Source organism: Notolepis coatsorum (genome assembly GCF_963971535.1).
Source record: "Notolepis coatsorum genome assembly, chromosome: 1".
In the NCBI taxonomy this organism is placed as follows: Eukaryota; Metazoa; Chordata; class Actinopteri; order Aulopiformes; family Paralepididae; genus Notolepis; species Notolepis coatsorum.
Genome location: NC_140165.1, coordinates 323,056,838 through 323,073,259, shown reverse-complemented (window position 1 = coordinate 323,073,259; position 16,422 = coordinate 323,056,838). Strand labels below are relative to the sequence as shown.

Here is a 16,422-nt window from a genome sequence, read left to right as displayed (position 1 = left end):
TTTGCCATTATTTACAAAATGCTACATTATTGACATAGTTTGCTAAAGTGCTTTAAAATGAATCTGTCCAATACCTACCAAAGACTGCACCTATTTGGGCACAAAAAGAACGTTGGAAAAGCATTTGGTAAAACCATCATGAATAGCTGCCGTTTATTACTGAAAGAATTACTTGGAACTTTGACAGAAAAGTTGTTACCTTCTACAATAAATATAATTGCAATAGAGCTTTTGATAAACATGTGTACCGTAATCACAATCATTACAATAAGGCCTATTTGTATGTACACATTTAGTTAGTGCTCATGAATTCATATATCAAATTACCTGAGAGGTAAAATCATAGAATTGTATATAATACAATACAACTGATACAAGAATAATATAATATTCGAAAAATGAAATGGCTTCACCCAGATATGAACTGTAACCTGGACCGTAATTTAAATTCATAGGCTTTTGTTCTTATTACAAAACCTTTATAAAATATCAGACAGGGATGTAGTGCCACGGTTATTTTCACTGGGACCGTCGAAGACACTGGGACCGTCGAAGACACTGGGACAGTCGAAGACACTGGGACCGTCGAAGACACTGGGACAGTCGAAGACACTGGGACAGTCGAAGACACTGGGACCGTCGAAGACACTGGGACCGTTGAAGACACTGGGACAGGGACAGTTTAGTTGCTGGTACAGTTATGCACCATTCCCGTCCGGTATTTCCCAACCTACTGCGCGATTGGCTATTGACAAGCGCTCAGTCGTTGACAAAGCCTACTTTGCTGGAACGATTCATTTCGCACATATACAATACGTATAAGTCTTGATTTGTCATCAGATGAACACACACATGCGCTCGGACGTGCGCTAAGGCTACCTCGCTAAGCCGTTTATTGTAAGCCGACAGTGTCGAAGGCTTTTTGTAGGTCCAGCATCCAGCAAATACTGCGGCATGGTCATGCTGGACCTACAAAAGGCCTTCGACACTGTCAATCACTCCATTCTGATTGACAAGCTAAAAGCAATGGGTTTTGATAGTTTATCAGTGAGCTGGATGCAATCCTACCTGGAGGGGAGGGAACAGATGGTGGAGGTAAACGGTACTCTATCCCCCCCCTTGTTCCACAAGGAAGCATACTAGGACCGTTACTGTTCCTAATTTATGCAAATTACATGTCGTCAGCTTGTGACTGCAACTTGTTCTTGTTCGCGGACGACTCAGCCCTGCTGGTCTCTGATAAGAACAAGTTACAGGTTGAAAAAACCCTCAGCTCGGAACTAGGCAAAATCTGCACCTGGCTCTCTGATAAACTATCATTACACCTGGGTAAAACAGAGTCCATTCTCTTCGGATCAAATAACAAACTCAGCAAGACAGACGGCTTCTCAGTTAGTGATTTACAGTGAATATTGTCACAAGGAAAGATGAAATTACATACCTAGGTTCCATCCTAGAGGCAAATCTTTCCTGTGACAAAATGGCATCCAAGGTAATAAAAAAAGTCAACCAACGAACTAGATTCTTGTACCGGATCTCCTCTCTGGTAAACAAGAATACCCTGAAGACTCTGGCAGGAGCACTCATTCAAGGGTACTACAACTATGCTTGCACCTCATGGTACCAAAGCACATCAAAGGCGCTAAAAACAAGATTACAAACATCACAAAACAAACTGGTCAGACTTCTACTTGACCTTACCCCTAGAACCCACCTCACCCCTGCCCACTTTGACAACCTAGGATGGCTTAGAGTAGACGACAGAGTACAGCAACTTGCAATGGGCCTGGTCTACAAGATACACTATATGACTAAGGTACCAATGTACATGTCAAAATACTTCCCAAAGGTCAGTGAATACCACAACCACAACACCAGAGGAAGCTCAAAAAATCATGTTAAACCCAGATTCGGCTCAAACAAGGGACTAAACACGTTTCGCTATTATGCCACATCAATGTGGAACGCCCTACCCAAAGCTGTAAAGGAATGTGAAACCCTACCCACATTCAAAACCGCTCTAAAAGAGCACCTACGGGAGGCTGCAATTCGAAACTGGCCACGTAAATGTCCAAACCCCCCCACCCCCACCACCTCCTAATAGACAGTCTCTTCCCCACCGCATGTATATATTCTCTCCCCACCGCATGTATATTTCTCTCCCACGTATGTCATGTATGTCCCTATGCCATAAATGTCATGTATGTTGTGTATGTCATAAATGTCACTATGAATTGAAAATGGGGGACCCTGATGTAAACAAGACAAACGTCTTTCTCTGGTCTGCATCCCCTTAACAATTGTGTGTATTGAGCCGTACTGTATTGTACCCATTCTGCAATCTGTTAAATAAAGTTTTCATTCATTCATTCATTCACTCAAGCTGTTTTGCAGACGCCTCATTCGCCTTATAAGGAGCAGGGGGGGGCATGTCTGTATGCAAATGAATAGAGCGTGAACACGCATTTCAATTTAAGAACAGCTGGGATTCATCATTCAACACACCTGGGTAAGAACCGATTTGGACTTTAAGAACGGCTTGATGAATGTGGCGGTGGCTTTTCTTATAGGTAAGAAAGAATATAAAGAATAATAAGAGAGTATTGGCCCATTGAATGCATGAACATTCTTGCTGCATCTACTGGCAGAGATGACCTGATTGAATTTCACTGTGTTTGTGACTTTTTTTCCATGTGATATTTAAATGAGAGTGTAGTGTCTAGAATGACACCAAGATACTTGTGTAAAACTGTCAAACGCTGCCCCCTTCAGGAAGGAGTGCATTATCTCAGTTTGTCATTTCGAGAAGATCATTCATACTTCCTCTGTTAGATTACATTAGATTAGATTCAAATGTATTGTCATCATACTGCACAACTACAGTACATTGAAAATAATTAATATAATGTCATTCTAATATAATATATCATGTAATTATAAATAAAATATATAATAATAATATCATATCATAGCTCTCATATAGCCCAGAAAATGTCAGGCTAAATATAGACCGCTTTTAGCCCAAGCAATAAATGATTACATAATATTATTTACAATATCACACAAATAACTATAAATGTGTAAGATGCACAACTGGAGTCCATACTGTATGTAGTTTAGTAAGTATGTATATATTTTCTCCCACCCACCCACCCCCTCCTAATGTACAGTCTCCTCCCCATCATATGTATATAATCTCTGTTAGGATCTCTGGGTAACAGTACTGTATATTTGCATATCGTATATGTCACAAATGTAACAGTACTGTATACCTGTATGTCATAAATGTCATGATATATATCTGTATGTTGCGTATGTCATAAATGTCACTATGAATTGAAAATGGGGGACCCTGATGTAAACAAGACGAACGTCTTTCTCTGGTCTGCATCCCCTTAACAATTGTGTGTATTGAGCCGTTTCTGCAATCTGTTAAATAAAGTTTTCATTCGTTCATTCATTCATTCAAGGAAAGTTGTGGTGGACATTAAGCTTGTTTTCATGCATACAGTTCATACATTATATATTCATGATTCATAACAAGAAATGCTCTCCAAGCGGCCCAGTCCCAGGGTCTCCAGTCAACAATATTATCATTAAAGAATAAACCTTTAGTCAAAACCAGACATTAATCCATAACACAGCCTGCTTTGCTACAAGGCATAGCTAGCAAAATAAAGTTTGCAACAATACTTTGATTTATTTTATTGATTGATATTTAACATTTTAGATACAGCTTAAATCTAGTTTTGCATCAAATAAACATGAGCTAATTACAAGATACTGTACATTAATGACCTCAGAAATACATAATTCTAATACATAAATTGTACATTTAACACAATCACTTACAGATTTATAATGTTTTATTTTCAATTATATGCAAGTTGAATTGTATTATAATAATGATCTTGAAGAATCGTAACTAGTTCCCTTCAACGTCCTGCAAATGAAAGAAAGAATATATTGTAAACATTAAAGACTTAAAGATATATCTTTTACTAGCTAGCTATCTGATTGGTCCATTATTAATTGAATTGGCTAATTGATTCATGCCATAATGCTTTATATCCATGTTAGGGGGGGAATCTACTCATGTTGACTGATAACATGTAAATATGTGTCGACTGTAAAAATACAAATACTTCTTTTCAGAATTGCAAGAGCTTTATTTTTTTTTAAACTTTGGCCATTCCGCTGGCTCTTTTTTGCGTTTATCGCATTTACTCTGGTCAAGATTGACCGACAGGAATGGAGTAACAGGTGGGGGGAAGACACTCTGGGAAAGGCACGGCTGCAGTCCGGGATTCGAACTCGCTAAACCCCAGATCCGTGATGAGCACGGTTGTCCCCGTCACCGAAATAGCGCTCGAGGTACGCGGTGAGCTACTGGAGCTCCCTAGAATTGCAAGAGCGTTATAAGTAAATATTTCTAGATCAATCGTAACCTGTGATATTCTATAGTGAATTTTGAAATAAATTGGGGCTTTGGAAAACTGAATTCCAGTGTTATGTAATTCGAGCTTGTTTACCTGCAGCACAAGGGAACGTGTATTCTGTCTCAGCCTGGTCGCCTGAGAGGAAGAAGAGGAGCAAAGAGGAAGAGTGTAAAGAGGGAGCGCTTTAGAACAGGCAGTACAGTAGCTTTAGAACAGGCAGTACAGTAGCTTTAGAACAGGCAGTACAGTAGCTTTAGAACAGGCAGTACAGTAGCTTTAGAACAGGCAGTACAGTAGCTTTAGAACAGGCAGTACAGTAGCTTTAGAACACGCAGTACAGTAGCTTTAGAACAGGCAGTACAGTAGCTTTAGAACAGGCAGTACAGTAGCTTTAGAACAGGCAGTACAGTAGAATGTGTAGTCTGTAGAAGTTCAATAACAGTAATATGCTGTGTGGTGTGATTATACTGTATTATCTGTTTACTTGTCTGGTAGTAGTCACAGATCAATAACAGTAATATGCTGTGTGGTGTGAATATACTGTATTATCTGTTTACTTGTCTGGTAGTAGTCACAGATCAATAACAGTAATGTGCTGTGTGGTATGATTATACTGTATTATCTGTTTACTTGTCTGGTTGTAGTCACAGATCAATAACATGATTATACTGTATTATCTGTTTACTTGTCTGGTAATAGTCGTATATTTTGACCACTGCTGGCTTCAGGTTCCGCACTGGAAGCTCCTGTACGATCTCTAACGTGTGGTAGATGGGAAGGATGGACGGTAACTGTTGGATGACAAAAAGAAAAAGACATCAGTAACAGAATTACATGACATCATCAGTAACAGAATTACATGACATCATCAGTAACAGAATTACATGACATCATCAGTAACAGAATTACATGACATCATCAGTAACAGAATTACATGACATCAGTAACAGAATTACATGACATCATCACCTCCTTCAGGTACACGATGATGTGATCATCCTCTCTGTCGACACGGTCCACCAGCAGAGCTCCTCTGAGCTGTGGAAAGAAGATATTCAGCTCTTGTGATGAACTCTTTGTGAACTCTGTGATGACAAAGTCTCCAGATAACACAGCAGCAACACATGACAAATCACGCTGAAAGTAAACTGGACTCGTTGGGTTCGAGTTAGGGTACTCAGTAACTGTACTCGTTGGGTTAGAGTACTCAGTAAACTTGACTCGTTGGGTTAGGGTACTCAGTAAACTGGACTCGTTGGGTTAGAGTACTCAGTAAACTGGACTCGTTGGGTTAGAGTTAGGGTACTCAGTAAACTGGACTCGTTGGGTTAGAGTTAGGGTACTCAGTAAACTGGACTCGTTGGGTTAGAGTTAGGTTACTCAGTAAACTGGACTCGTTGGGTTAGAGTTAGGTTACTCAGTAAACTGGACTCGTTGGGTTAGAGTTAGGGTACTCAGTAAACTGGACTCGTTGGGTTAGAGTACTCAGTAAACTGGACTCGTTGGGTTAGAGTTAGGGTACTCAGTAAACTGGACTCCTTGGGTTAGAGTTAGGGTACTCAGTAAACTGGACTCGTTGGGTTAGAGTTAGGGTACTCAGTAAACTGGACTCGTTGGGTTAGAGTTAGGGTACTCAGTAAACTGGACTCGTTGGGTTAGAGTTAGGGTACTCAGTAAACTGGACTCGTTGGGTTAGAGTTAGGGTACTCAGTAAACTGGACTCGTTGGGTTAGAGTTAGGGTACTCAGTAAACTGGACTCGTTGGGTTAGAGTTAGGGTACTCAGTAAACTGGACTCGTTGGGTTAGAGTTAGGGTACTCAGTAAACTGGACTCGTTGCACAAACCTACCTTTTTTAAAGACTCAGCGTCTGGACTGAACCCAGATAAGATCTTTATATCCACAATGATCATATTTGTGGCACCTTCCTTTCCACTGTATCTGTTACAGAAAGATAAAGGTTGTTAATACATTTTCTGGATGTTTGACATTCAATACCTATTAATACAACCTGTTTGTAGGCCCTATGATTAACCCTTACAGGGACTTGAGCTTCAGGGTGAGCTTTGGTCTCGGGGAGTTGCTGGTGCAGTCTGCCTCAGGTGTGACCTGGATGCTGAGGGTGGTGTCGCCGGTCGGAGTTGGGATGTTGTAGCGATGAGTCACCTGGGACAGAGGGACAACAAGTGGAACGTGTCAAATAAAAAACCTTTATTGTACATTTTTAGATGGACAATAAGTGACATCAAAGTGACATTATTAGAGGAAGAGATGAACCCGTCAGGAGAAGTGATCCACTGACCTGCACTGAGGCACAAGCAGTGCCCTTCACCTCCAGGGTGCTGAACGCCCATGTTGGGTACGGCAGCGCCCTCTCCTGGTAGAGAAGCTTGTTGCCCTGGTTCACATCAAAGGTCAACTCGCCACCGGGAGACTGGACGGTCACTGTGCTGGAACCCTCTGGACTGAACACCAGAGAAGAGTAGAGGGCCAGAGCCTGGAGAGCCACCACTGTGTCCTACAAACATCAACCACCAGTGAGAGACGGATCTTCCACTAGAACAACAAGGTGGGACAGGTGGATGGACGTCTCCTGTAGCATCTGGCCAAACAGCCGTTTGGGACGTACCTGTGTGGAGGAGAAGCCTCCGTAGGAGTTCTGCTGGCCAGCCAGCCACCTGACGATGCGGGAGGCGTAGCCTTTGTCTGCGGTCGTAGGGGAGGCACTGAGAGTAGCTAGCAGCACATAGGAGCTGATCTCCACAGACAGAGAGGCTGATGTTTCTGAGGAGGTCTGAGACCAGTGGAGAAGCCCCCCTGAGAGACCAGGAACACAGTTTCAGTTAACCTGACGGTGATGAAGCAATAATAGTTACTGTATTACGCCCACATACACAAAGCACACTGGAGCATCGAAATCACTTGTGTTTGTGTCAGTCACTTGTCACGCATTTCTTAATGGATTTAGCTCAAACGTGGTGGATAGGTTGACACTTGGCCAAGGACCTGTCCTGCACTATTGAATTCTCTTCAAAATCAATAAGATTGACATGCCAGATTGAGGTAAAGGTTTTTAGCCATTGGTGTACAGATATAGTACTAGGGACCAAGATGATGAACAACAAGATATCTGAATGAAGAAAGCAAGGGTGAAGAGAGGTCTACTACTATGCAATATTACAATGAGTCTACTTGGTATTGTCCTGTTAGATTTCGATCAAACCACAATCAGCCACTTATCACCTCCTTATCCGTTGACTCTGTGTTTTATTTCTCCGACATCCTCTCGTACTGGCTGTACATTGTGGCATTCCCCCTTTAATGCAATCCGTAAGCATAAGAATTCGACACCGGGCCGCGTAATACCCTTCTTGGAAAACGTTGTTTATTACATAAACAAAACCTCATAATCAGATGGAAACCAATTCTGTATTGTCCTTGAAAAGTCTTTGGAAGAAAACTAAATTCATTATTCTAATGATCTCTCCTTTCACCCCGCTCGGTGGTCGTCGCGGCCTAGCTGTTATCCAAAAGCCTTCTTGGTTGTCGTGCCACGTCAGTCCCCCCCCCCCCCCCCCCCCTTGCGAGGGGAGGAGGGAGCCGTTTCAAAGTCTCTGATCAACGCTTCTCCTCTGTGTGTCGTAGCTGAATCGTTTTAGTCTGCCCTTACCCGGAAGAAACCTTAGTTATATGATCTTCGTCATAGCAACGACGGGCCCGCCCCCTTTCCTTGTTACTATGTGACACGGCCATGGCAATGGCTGGTCACCTTTAACACACTAAACGTCCTCTTCTATCGATGTCGAACTCTCCCCATAGCTCTGACCAAACCTCCCCCACCAGTGTTTATCAGTGTTTATGTTACCATCCTGCCGACGACCTCGGAGCCCATGGCTTCAGAAGCCTGGCCCGTGTCTCCATGTCTCACCTTGTTGTGAGGAGATGTTGTCCAGGTGCTTCAGAAGCCTGGCCCGTGTCTCCGTGTCTCACCTTGTTGTGAGGAGATGTTGTCCAAGTGCTTCAGAAGCCTGGCCTGTGTCTCCATGTCTCACCTTGTTGTGAGGAGATGTTGTCCAAGTGCTTCAGAAGCCTGGCCCGTGTCTCAGTGTCTCACCTTGTTGTGAGGAGATGTTGTCCAAGTGCTTCAGAAGCCTGGCCCGTGTCTCCATGTCTCCTGCCAGAGTGAAGGTGTATGCCAGCAGGGCTGTAGTGTAGGTGTTGCTCACATCACTGCTGGCGTTCCTCAGGCAAGACAGGCTGTTGCTCAGCACAGGATTCTGAAACAGATTCAATAGGTTTTGATCAGCACAAAATGCACTCATAATAGCTGTCCTTTCAATCAGAATTGATACCAAATAACTTTATGGGAATGTAACACTATAAGAGTCTACTCACAGACACATTAATATAACTTTATGTAACACTATAAGAGTCTACTCACAGACACATTAATATAACTTTATGTAACACTATAAGAGTCTACTCACAGACACATTAATATAACTTTATGTAACAATATAAGAGACTACTCACAGACACATCATCATTGATTGATTGATTGAAAAGTTTATTAACAGATTGCAGAATGGGTACAGTACAGTACAGCTCAATACATACAATTGTTAAGGGGATGCAGACCAGAGAAAGACTTTCGTCTTGTTTACATCAGGGTCCCCCATTTTCAATTCATCATAACATATATGACATACATGACATACAGATACAGTACCAGGTCATCATCATCATCAGTCATCATCAGTATCAGATCTATATCAACAGAAACATTCATCTCCAACAGTGAGGCAGTGATGTAGGCAGTAAGAGTCACTTCATCAGAGACTCCGCCCTGTAGAGAGGAAACATGAGCAGGATTTTAACCTAATATCCTGTGTGGAAATTTAGATATCTGCCATTAAATCAACTTCTTCAACTTCAAACTACTTTATTTTCCTTTTGGAACTTCATTTGTGAATATCTACCATTAAATATCTACCATTAGATATCTACCATTAAATATCTACCATTAGATATCTACCATTAAAGGTTAACTATTTTATGTTTGCTACCATGTACCCAATTTAGTCATCACACCAATTCCCCTGCTGACAGTCTGGGCAGGACTACATGGTAGACACATGCCTCCTCCGCCAGCTGCTACACTACCTTTAACCTGGTCTGTGTGGAGCTAGGAGAGTGGTTAGACCTCTACACTACCTTTAACCTGGTCTCTGAGGTGCTAGGAGAGTGGTTAGACCTCTACACTACCTTTAACCTGGTCTCTGTGGTGCTAGGAGAGTGTTTAGACCTCTACACTACCTTTAACCTGGTCTCTGTGGTGCTAGGAGAGTGTTTAGACCTCTACACTACCTTTAACCTGGTCTCTGTGGTGCTAGGAGAGTGGTTAGACCTCTACACTACCTTTAACCTGGTCTCTGTGGTGCTAGGAGAGTGTTTAGACCTCTACACTACCTTTAACCTGGTCTCTGTGGAGCTAGGAGAGTGTTTAGACCTCTACACTACCTTTAACCTGGTCTCTGTGGTGCTAGGAGAGTGTTTAGACCTCTACACTACCTTTAACCTGGTCTCTGAGGTGCTAGGAGAGTAGTTAGACCTCTACACTACCTTTAACCTGGTCTCTGTGGTGCTAGGAGAGTGTTTAGACCTCTACACTACCTTTAACCTGGTCTCTGAGGTGCTAGGAGAGTGTTTAGACCTCTACACTACCTTTAACCTGGTCTCTGTGGTGCTAGGAGAGTAGTTAGACCTCTACACTACCTTTAACCTGGTCTCTGTGGTGCTAGGAGAGTGGTTAGACCTCTACACTACCTTTAACCTGGTCTCTGTGGAGCTAGGAGAGTGTTTAGACCTCTACACTACCTTTAACCTGGTCTCTGAGGTGCTAGGAGAGTGTTTAGACCTCTACACTACCTTTAACCTGGTCTCTGTGGTGCTAGGAGAGTGGTTAGACCTCTACACTACCTTTAACCTGGTCTCTGTGGTGCTAGGAGAGTGTTTAGACCTCTACACTACCTTTAACCTGGTCTCTGTGGTGCTAGGAGAGTGTTTAGACCTCTACACTACCTTTAACCTGGTCTCTGTGGTGCTAGGAGAGTAGTTAGACCTCTACACTACCTTTAACCTGGTCTCTGTGGTGCTAGGAGAGTGTTTAGACCTCTACACTACCTTTAACCTGGTCTCTGTGGTGCTAGGAGAGTGTTTAGACCTCTACACTACCTTTAACCTGGTCTCTGAGGTGCTAGGAGAGTGTTTAGACCTCTACACTACCTTTAACCTGGTCTCTGTGGTGCTAGGAGAGTGTTTAGACCTCTACACTACCTTTAACCTGGTCTCTGTGGAGGTAGAGTGTTTAGACCTCTACACTACCTTTAACCTGGTCTCTGTGGTGCTAGGAGAGTAGTTAGACCTCTACACTACCTTTAACCTGGTCTCTGAGGTGCTAGGAGAGTGTTTAGACCTCTACACTACCTTTAACCTGGTCTCTGTGGTGCTAGGAGAGTGTTTAGACCTCTACACTACCTTTAACCTGGTCTCTGAGGTGCTAGGAGAGTGTTTAGACCTCTACACTACCTTTAACCTGGTCTCTGTGGAGCTAGGAGTGTTTAGACCTCTACACTACCTTTAACCTGGTCTCTGTGGTGCTAGGAGAGTAGTTAGACCTCTACACTACCTTTAACCTGGTCTCTGTGGTGCTAGGAGAGTGTTTAGACCTCTACACTACCTTTAACCTGGTCTCTGTGGAGCTAGGAGAGTGTTTAGACCTCTACACTACCTTTAACCTGGTCTCTGAGGTGCTAGGAGAGTAGTTAGACCTCTACACTACCTTTAACCTGGTCTCTGTGGTGCTAGGAGAGTGTTTAGACCTCTACACTACCTTTAACCTGGTCTCTGAGGTGCTAGGAGAGTGTTTAGACCTCTACACTACCTTTAACCTGGTCTCTGTGGTGCTAGGAGAGTAGTTAGACCTCTACACTACCTTTAACCTGGTCTCTGTGGTGCTAGGAGAGTGGTTAGACCTCTACACTACCTTTAACCTGGTCTCTGTGGAGCTAGGAGAGTGTTTAGACCTCTACACTACCTTTAACCTGGTCTCTGAGGTGCTAGGAGAGTGTTTAGACCTCTACACTACCTTTAACCTGGTCTCTGTGGTGCTAGGAGAGTGGTTAGACCTCTACACTACCTTTAACCTGGTCTCTGTGGTGCTAGGAGAGTGTTTAGACCTCTACACTACCTTTAACCTGGTCTCTGTGGTGCTAGGAGAGTGTTTAGACCTCTACACTACCTTTAACCTGGTCTCTGTGGTGCTAGGAGAGTAGTTAGACCTCTACACTACCTTTAACCTGGTCTCTGTGGTGCTAGGAGAGTGTTTAGACCTCTACACTACCTTTAACCTGGTCTCTGTGGTGCTAGGAGAGTGTTTAGACCTCTACACTACCTTTAACCTGGTCTCTGAGGTGCTAGGAGAGTGTTTAGACCTCTACACTACCTTTAACCTGGTCTCTGTGGTGCTAGGAGAGTGTTTAGACCTCTACACTACCTTTAACCTGGTCTCTGTGGAGGTAGAGTGTTTAGACCTCTACACTACCTTTAACCTGGTCTCTGTGGTGCTAGGAGAGTAGTTAGACCTCTACACTACCTTTAACCTGGTCTCTGAGGTGCTAGGAGAGTGTTTAGACCTCTACACTACCTTTAACCTGGTCTCTGTGGTGCTAGGAGAGTGTTTAGACCTCTACACTACCTTTAACCTGGTCTCTGAGGTGCTAGGAGAGTGTTTAGACCTCTACACTACCTTTAACCTGGTCTCTGTGGAGCTAGGAGTGTTTAGACCTCTACACTACCTTTAACCTGGTCTCTGTGGTGCTAGGAGAGTAGTTAGACCTCTACACTACCTTTAACCTGGTCTCTGTGGTGCTAGGAGAGTGTTTAGACCTCTACACTACCTTTAACCTGGTCTCTGTGGAGCTAGGAGAGTGTTTAGACCTCTACACTACCTTTAACCTGGTCTCTGTGGTGCTAGGAGAGTGTTTAGACCTCTACACTACCTTTAACCTGGTCTCTGTGGTGCTAGGAGAGTGTTTAGACCTCTACACTACCTTTAACCTGGTCTCTGTGGTGCTAGGAGAGTGTTTAGACCTCTACACTACCTTTAACCTGGTCTCTGAGGTGGTAGGAGAGTGTTTAGACCTCTACACTACCTTTAACCTGGTCTCTGTGGTGCTAGGAGAGTGTTTAGACCTCTACACTACCTTTAACCTGGTCTCCGTGGTGCTAGGAGAGTGTTTAGACCTCTACACTACCTTTAACCTGGTCTCTGTGGGGGTAGGAGAGTGTTTAGACCTCTACACTACCTTTAACCTGGTCTCTGTGGTGCTAGGAGAGTGTTTAGACCTCTACACTACCTTTAACCTGGTCTCTGTGGGGGTAGGAGAGTGTTTAGACCTCTACACTACCTTTAACCTGGTCTCTGTGGGGGTAGGAGAGTGTTTAGACCTCTACACTACCTTTAACCTGGTCTCCGTGGTGCTAGGAGAGTGTTTAGACCTCTACACTACCTTTAACCTGGTCTCTGAGGTGGTAGGAGAGTGTTTATACCTCTACACTACCTTTAACCTGGTCTCTGTGGTGCTAGGAGAGTGGTTAGACCTCTACACTACCTTTAACCTGGTCTCTGAGGTGGTAAGATAGTGTTTAGACCTCTACACTACCAGCTGCCACAACATGTTTAACCTGATAAAGAAGAGTGCCTGTCAAAATAGCTGTTTTTTTGTATTGAGAGTAAAAAAGAAAAAAAAAGAAAAAAGAGAACCCACCCCGATCAACTCTTACCAAGTATATACAAAGTGTCAACACATTTAGCTTAACATTTTAACAGTCTGACAAGTGCTTTTAGTTTGTTTCATTTCAGTATTTTTACTTTTCCATACAAATACCTTCATTCTGTTGTTGAATAGTTGTCCAAACATTTGGAAACAGCCGTTCTCTTTCTGCCTGTTCTCAAGCCAGAACTTTGTTTCCTGTATTCTGTCTGGGTCAATATAAATGAAAGACTTTGCTCTGACAAAGGATCTCAGGACAAAAGCAGTCAACCTGAGGATGAACAAAACATTGATTACATTTTCACTGAAAAAATATGCTTTCACTCTTAAGCAATGATGTTTGTGATGACAGCTCAGGTTAGTCATGTATTATATGATTCAATAATGTTCCCACCAAGTGTTTTCTTCGCCTTGTCGTCCGTATGTGCTGAAGGCTCCATCATGATGCATGTAGTTCAGCTGCCTTTGATAACCTGTGAAAAGATTAGGTTGTGCTTATCATCATCATCATCATTATCATCATCGACGGGGCACCGGTTGAGAGAGTGAACAGTTTTAAGTACCTCGGAGTCCACATATCCGAGGACTTGACATGGACCACACACATTGACAGTGTAATAAAGAAGGCACGACAACGCCTCTACTTCCTTAGGCGCCTAAGGAAGTTCAAAGTGAGTCAGGCGATCCTTAAGAACTTCTACTCATGCACAATAGAGAGCATCCTGACTGGCAATATCACCTCCTGGTTTGGGAACAGCACTGCACAAGACCGTAGCAGACTGCAGAGAGTGGCCCGTTCGCGTCTACCTTAATGATAAGCAAGCAGTGCAAAAATGCGGAAGCATTCGTCACCGCACGCCACTACGGTAAAGCGCCTTTCTTTTCAGGCCCGCTTTGGGAGCTGTCGCGCGGAAATAGGCTGTCTATTGCCATTCTCTTTGACAAACTCTAACCTTAACCAGCTCCTTAACAGCGCCTAAACTTAACCGTTCTAACCTTAACCAACTCCGAAACAATGCCTAACCTTAACCTTAACCATGCCTAACCTTAACCATAGAAATTATATTGCCATTCTCTTTGACAAACTCTAACCTTAACCAGCTCCTTAACAGCGCCTAAACTTAACCGTTCTAACCTTAACCAACTCCGAAACAATGCCTAACCTTAACCTTAACCATGCCTAACCTTAACCGGCGAAAGAATACACGTTAAAAAAAAAATCACGTTAAAAAAAAAATATTCGATGGGATTCGAACTCGCCAGCAAACAAGCCATAGGATCCACAGCCATGTAGTCTTGCCAATTGAGCTATTTCTAGATACTGAATAAGGGGCGGTGACTTATATATATTGAGCTCCGCTCGTGTCGAACCAAGGCGGGATCTCATGCGCATGCGCGGGCACGCCGGCGCACGCACGCACCTGAGCACGCCGCCGCCGGTGCATGCACGGGCGCTGGGCGGCGGAAAATGAAAGGCGCATTACCGCACGCCACTACGGTAGAATGCTTCTGCATTCTTGCACTGCTTGCTTATCATTAAGGAAAAGGCGGCCCGTTCAGCCGAACGCACAATTGGAGGTGGGCTTCCCACTCTCCAAGACATTTATAACAAGCGCTGCATGGGTAAGGCTAAGAGAATTATCAAAGACTCTAGCCACCCAAACAACTGCCTCTTTGAACTGCTACGGTCAGGCAAGCGCTACCGGAGTATCATGGCAAGCACAGAGAGACTCAGAAGGAGCTTCTATCCCCAGGCCATCAGGATGCTCAATGACTCCATGTAACATCATCAACCCATCATCTACACTCACTGCACACACATCCACATGTACACACTCACTTTAAACAAACACTCAACTTAACACTCACGTTAGACACTTTAAATGTATCTATTATTGTAGATCTAAGAGATTTGCACTACATTCATACGTCATTTGCACGTACCCTAAGTTTTGTTACTCATTTTACTCTGTATTGTATATTGTATATATGTATATTGACTGAACATTCCTTTACTTACTTCTTAATTACTTTTCTTACTGTATGTAGCACACTCTCAGGGGCTCATACAGAAACAAGCATTTCATCATAAAGTATTCTGTATTTTATTATGACAAATAATAAACAAACTTGAACATGAACTTGATCATCATCATCAACATCATGACCAGTATACTTAATGTAAAATACTGACATTAAACGTGCACTGCACAGTTAACAGTCAATCAAATCTAGCCCATAATAATAAAATATAATCCATGATAATAAAATATAATCCAAGACAATATAATCTAACCCATGATATTGAAATCGAAACCATGATAATAAAACCAAGCAATAACTGAGAAAGTAGCAAACAAAACAGTTTTTACAATGCATATCAGGGCACATACTGTAGTATATTATGGGATGCAGACCCATGCCTAGATATGCAGCACTCTGCTAAACAAGTTTAGATTGAAATGGTTAGTTTGAGTCTCCTCGCAAGCCAGAAAGAAATCTTGCATTTGTTTTATTTTCTGGCTTCTGAGGCTAGAGCTGTCGTTTCTCAGGGTTTTAAAGGGATAGTTTTCAAGAAGCCTGTCTATGAGGGCGGCTACGTGGTGCAGTGGGCAAGGCGCTCACCACGAATACTGGAGACTGGGCTCGAACAGGTTCGCCTCCCTGTTCGAGCCCAGCGCTCCACATTGCTTTCAGTTTAGCTGGTCGTCCGCACTAATACACATTGGCAGTATTAGGGGGAGGGAAACTGATGGGTGGGGATCGGGCATTGTGGACAGCGACTCCTATAGGTCGGTTGGTGCGCCTGCACAGTAGAGTCAGGAAGCGACGGGGGCGGGGCCCCTTCAAAGCGCAGACCCCTGACGCTGAAAGATCGAGCAGCGCAGGTGGAAAGATGCGACTGCCGTTACCTCGAGTATCGGAGGGGACTCGTGCTATGTATGACTTAGTCCACATTGGAGCCGGCTTGTGGGAGGCAAGAAACAGCGTTCAAAGACAGGGGAGGGTTGAATTGGACGATACGAAATGTGGGATGGGAGAAAAATAGAAAATGGGAGAAAAAGTGGATCCAAAAAAAAGAAGCCTCTCTATTTAATCACAAACTATGATTCTTTTCTGTCCATCAAATTTTTTTTGAGATTCTGGAAG

General features: G+C 43.4%; 1 protein-coding gene across 1 annotated transcript in view; it reads right to left on the bottom strand.

Annotated features, from left to right (window-relative positions):
- Nucleotides 1–479: 479 nt before the first annotated feature.
- LOC311226747 (alpha-2-macroglobulin-like) overlaps nucleotides 480–16,422 on the bottom strand; it is a gene marked incomplete at both ends in the record, with an annotated part of 60,515 nt that continues 44,572 nt past the window's right edge. Inside the window, 13 exons of the mRNA XM_084312157.1 lie at nucleotides 480–666; nucleotides 781–784; nucleotides 4,533–4,574; nucleotides 5,125–5,230; nucleotides 5,409–5,477; nucleotides 6,289–6,379; nucleotides 6,480–6,604; nucleotides 6,741–6,956; nucleotides 7,068–7,255; nucleotides 8,553–8,715; nucleotides 9,210–9,284; nucleotides 13,387–13,543; nucleotides 13,667–13,745. Of these exons, the coding sequence (XP_084168283.1) occupies nucleotides 480–666; nucleotides 781–784; nucleotides 4,533–4,574; nucleotides 5,125–5,230; nucleotides 5,409–5,477; nucleotides 6,289–6,379; nucleotides 6,480–6,604; nucleotides 6,741–6,956; nucleotides 7,068–7,255; nucleotides 8,553–8,715; nucleotides 9,210–9,284; nucleotides 13,387–13,543; nucleotides 13,667–13,745 (1,502 nt within the window). The remainder of the gene's footprint in view (nucleotides 667–780; nucleotides 785–4,532; nucleotides 4,575–5,124; nucleotides 5,231–5,408; nucleotides 5,478–6,288; nucleotides 6,380–6,479; nucleotides 6,605–6,740; nucleotides 6,957–7,067; nucleotides 7,256–8,552; nucleotides 8,716–9,209; nucleotides 9,285–13,386; nucleotides 13,544–13,666; nucleotides 13,746–16,422) is intronic.